Source organism: Procambarus clarkii, chromosome 81, assembly GCF_040958095.1.
Source record: "Procambarus clarkii isolate CNS0578487 chromosome 81, FALCON_Pclarkii_2.0, whole genome shotgun sequence".
Lineage (NCBI taxonomy): Eukaryota > Metazoa > Arthropoda > Malacostraca > Decapoda > Cambaridae > Procambarus > Procambarus clarkii.
The window spans coordinates 19,433,560-19,437,049 of NC_091230.1; the positions used below are offsets into that span (position 1 = coordinate 19,433,560).

At 45.4% G+C, this 3,490-nt stretch overlaps 1 protein-coding gene across 1 annotated transcript; it reads left to right on the forward strand.

Moving 5' to 3' along the window:
- The first annotated feature begins 643 nt into the window (after positions 1-643).
- LOC138358080 (antho-RFamide neuropeptides type 1-like) lies at positions 644-1,180 on the forward strand. The gene has a single exon (XM_069315555.1). The coding sequence runs from the start codon at positions 644-646 to the stop codon at positions 1,178-1,180; it is 537 nt and encodes a 178-aa protein (XP_069171656.1).
- Positions 1,181-3,490: the final 2,310 nt, after the last annotated feature.

The window sequence follows — 3,490 nt, forward strand, 5'->3', positions numbered from 1 at the left end:
TACGGAGGTGTTCTTTAGTGATATTGGGGGATATTATTGAGGTGATTTAGTGGTGTTGGGGACATTATGGAGGTGTTTTTCAGTGATAGATAACAACTGCTAACTGCAGACTTCCACTATTAATGTGCATGACCCGTCTTAACTACAAAGGGGCATTATTAGCAACAGAGAACAAATATTGACCTCATCCTCATAGAACCCAATGTTGACCGCAGAGAACCACTATTAGCTAGAGAGAAACGCGATTAATCGCGGATAACTGCAGCAAATGTGATCTTCGGCCCTTTGCCACTTGCAATGCCTTGTCATCATTTCAGCAGTGGACGTAATAACTGTTACTTCTCGCACACGGCCCTTCATTCCCTTCCTCACCTCTCCCCTCATGCTTTCTCTTCCCTTTATCTCTTTTTCCCCCTCTTCTCTCCCTTTCCCTCCTCTCCTTTCTCTTCATTTATCTCTCCATACTGCCGTTCTCAACATTTACTGACCTCCTGGTTCGTTTCTTTCTTTTATTACCCCCCTTGTCATCCTCTCACTTTTATCAGCTCTCTCTCTCTCTCATCCTTCTATTGTAGAGCGGAAATCCCCCCCGTGGGAAATTCCTGCTCCACAACGCTCACATTGGGGTCAAAGTCTCACCGATATGTACTACAGATGTGATCTACATAGGCGTGTGGGATCAGATCTACATGGGCGTGTGGGAGTAGATTTACATGGGCGTGTGGGAGTAGATTTACATGGGCGTGTGGGATCAGATTTACATGGGCGTGTGGGATCAGATTTACATGGGCGTGTGGGAGTAGATTTACATGGGCGTGTGGGATCAGATTTACATGGGCGTGTGGGATCAGATCTACATGGGAGTGTGGGAGTAGATTTACATGGGCGTGTGGGAGTAGATCTACATGGGAGTGTGGGAGTAGATTTACATGGGCGTGTGGGATCAGATTTACATGGGCGTGTGGGATCAGATCTACATGGGAGTGTGGGAGTAAATTTACATGGGCGTGTGGGATCAGATTTACATGGGCGTGTGGGATCAGATTTACATGGGCGTGTGGGAGTAGATTTACATGGGCGTGTGGGAGTAGATTTACATGGGCGTGTGGGAGTAGATTTACATGGGCGTGTGGGAGTAGATTTACATGGGCGTGTGAAATCAGATTTATGTTATATGTAAAGGCAGTATACGAATATATCAGTGACATATACACACCGGCCCGAGGTGATAACGACAGTACTGAAGGGTTTGGAATTCAATTAGCGAATAAATGTTGGCCAGAGAGTTACCGTGACTGCTGTGTATATGCTGGAGACCAGCCAGACTCGTGTCATGATCCAACCCGTTCTCGCACTTTCTTACAGTCAATATTGACTTATTAAATACGTGCATATGTGACATACTAAACATACTAGTTTACCTTGAAAAGCTTCATAGATCTTCATAGATTCACACCGACCTTACCTAACCTTCTTAGTATGTTAAGATAAGCATCTTATTGCTTCTTAATTACAATTATAACTTAACCTATACCTGTAATAGGTTAAGTAATAATTGTAATTACGAAGCAATAAGATGATTATCTTAACATACTAAGAAGGTTAGGTAAGGTCGGTGTTTTCTATGAAGCTTTTCAAGGTAAACTAGTATGTTTAGTATGTCACATATGCACGTATTTAATAAGTCAATATTGACTATACGAAAGTGTGAGAACGGGTTGCATGATCAACAGGTTCGATACCATATCTTAGTCAAGACTAAATTGTTTACTGTTGCTCGAGTCATCTCTTCATTGTCATATATTTACAGTTAAACGCACGTTTAAGCGTAGGTTAGACGCTTAAAGACGCTTTAGACGCTTTGGGAGCCGGTCGGCCGAGCGGACAGCACACTGGTCTTGTGATCCTGTGGTCCTGGGTTCGATCCCGGGCGCCGGCGAGAAACAATGGGCAGAGTTTCTTTCACCCTATGCCCTTGTTACCTAGCAGTAAAATAGGTATCTGGGTGTTAGTCAGCTGTCACGGGCTGCTTCCTGGGAGTGGAGGCCTGGCCGAGGACCGGGCCGCGGGGACACTAAAAAAAAAAAAAAAACGAAATCATCTCAAGATAACCTCAAGATAGACAGACATATATTTGAATGAGTTCGGGTGGATATAAATAGGAGCTGCCTCGTATAGGCCAATAGGCCTTCTGTAGTTCTATTTTTTGTTTGTTATTCACAGTGCATTACTCATCGATGGGTCATCAGAAGAGTGAATATGGCTCCAGCACTCTCCATACATAATCATTAATGTGTTTTTTCTTATTTTCTTGTAGAATTAGCCCGTATCTGTGGATCAGACGAGAGCAGCTCATTACCCTCAAGAGTCTTATAAAGTTTGGGGCAAACATAAACTTCCTAGGTGAGCTCTGGGGGGTTGTAGGCGCAATTAAACCATCTGAACCTCACGTGTACCGATTTTTGAGTATATCAGTATTACAACCTATCATATATCATAAATTTCTACGGGCTCACCATAGCCCGTGCTACTTAGAACGTTTTGTTCTGAGTAGCTGAATCTAAAACAAAAACAACATCATACAGGTTTGATAGTAGCTATACCTACTATGGATAGAATGTACAAACTAAGCATTGTTGTAGTTTTGTACGATTGGAATTTTGATTATGACAGCCAATCACAACCGTGACTACTAGCAGGCTGGGTGGTGGGGTCACTCCGGGGTCACCAGTTCAGGGTCACACATGTACACCAGACAATGGATAAACAAATGCAAGTCATGGGGAGAGAAATGGTTAGACATGTTTCCTTTTACCTAATACATCTGTTCCCCTAGCAGTAAACCGGTACCCAGGAGTTTGTCAACAGGTGCGGCGTTGCATCCTGTACTTACCTAATTGTACTCACCTAATTGTGCTTGCGGGGGTTGAGCTTTGGCACTGGTCCCGCCTCTCAACTGTCAATCAATTGGTGCACAGATTCCTGAGACCTGTGGAGGGTCAGTAGTTCGACCTTGGAAAGACCTCGATACCACGTAATCTTGAGGCTATCTTGAGATGATTTCGGGGCTTTAGTGTCCCCGCGGCCCGGTCCTAGACCAGGCCTCCACCCCCAGGAAGCAGCCCGGTCCTAGACCAGGCCTCCACCCCCAGGAAGCAGCCCGGTCCTAGACCAGGCCTCCACCCCCAGGAAGCAGCCCGTGACAGCTGACTAACTCCCAGGTACCTATTTACTGCTAGGTAACAGGGGGCATTCAGGGTGAAAGAAACTTTGCCCATTTGTTTCTGCCTCGTGCGGGAATCGAACCCGCGCCACAGAATTACGAGTCCTGTGCGCTATCCACCAGGCTACGAGGCCCCTTAAGGTACATACATACACAGGCTGCCTGTCCCCTGATATATGGAATTATTCTATATCTGTACAACCCCAAGGGAGCGAGAGAGAGCCGGATATGTTGTTTACATGCTGGTAGCGTGCCAGCTGGTCGGTT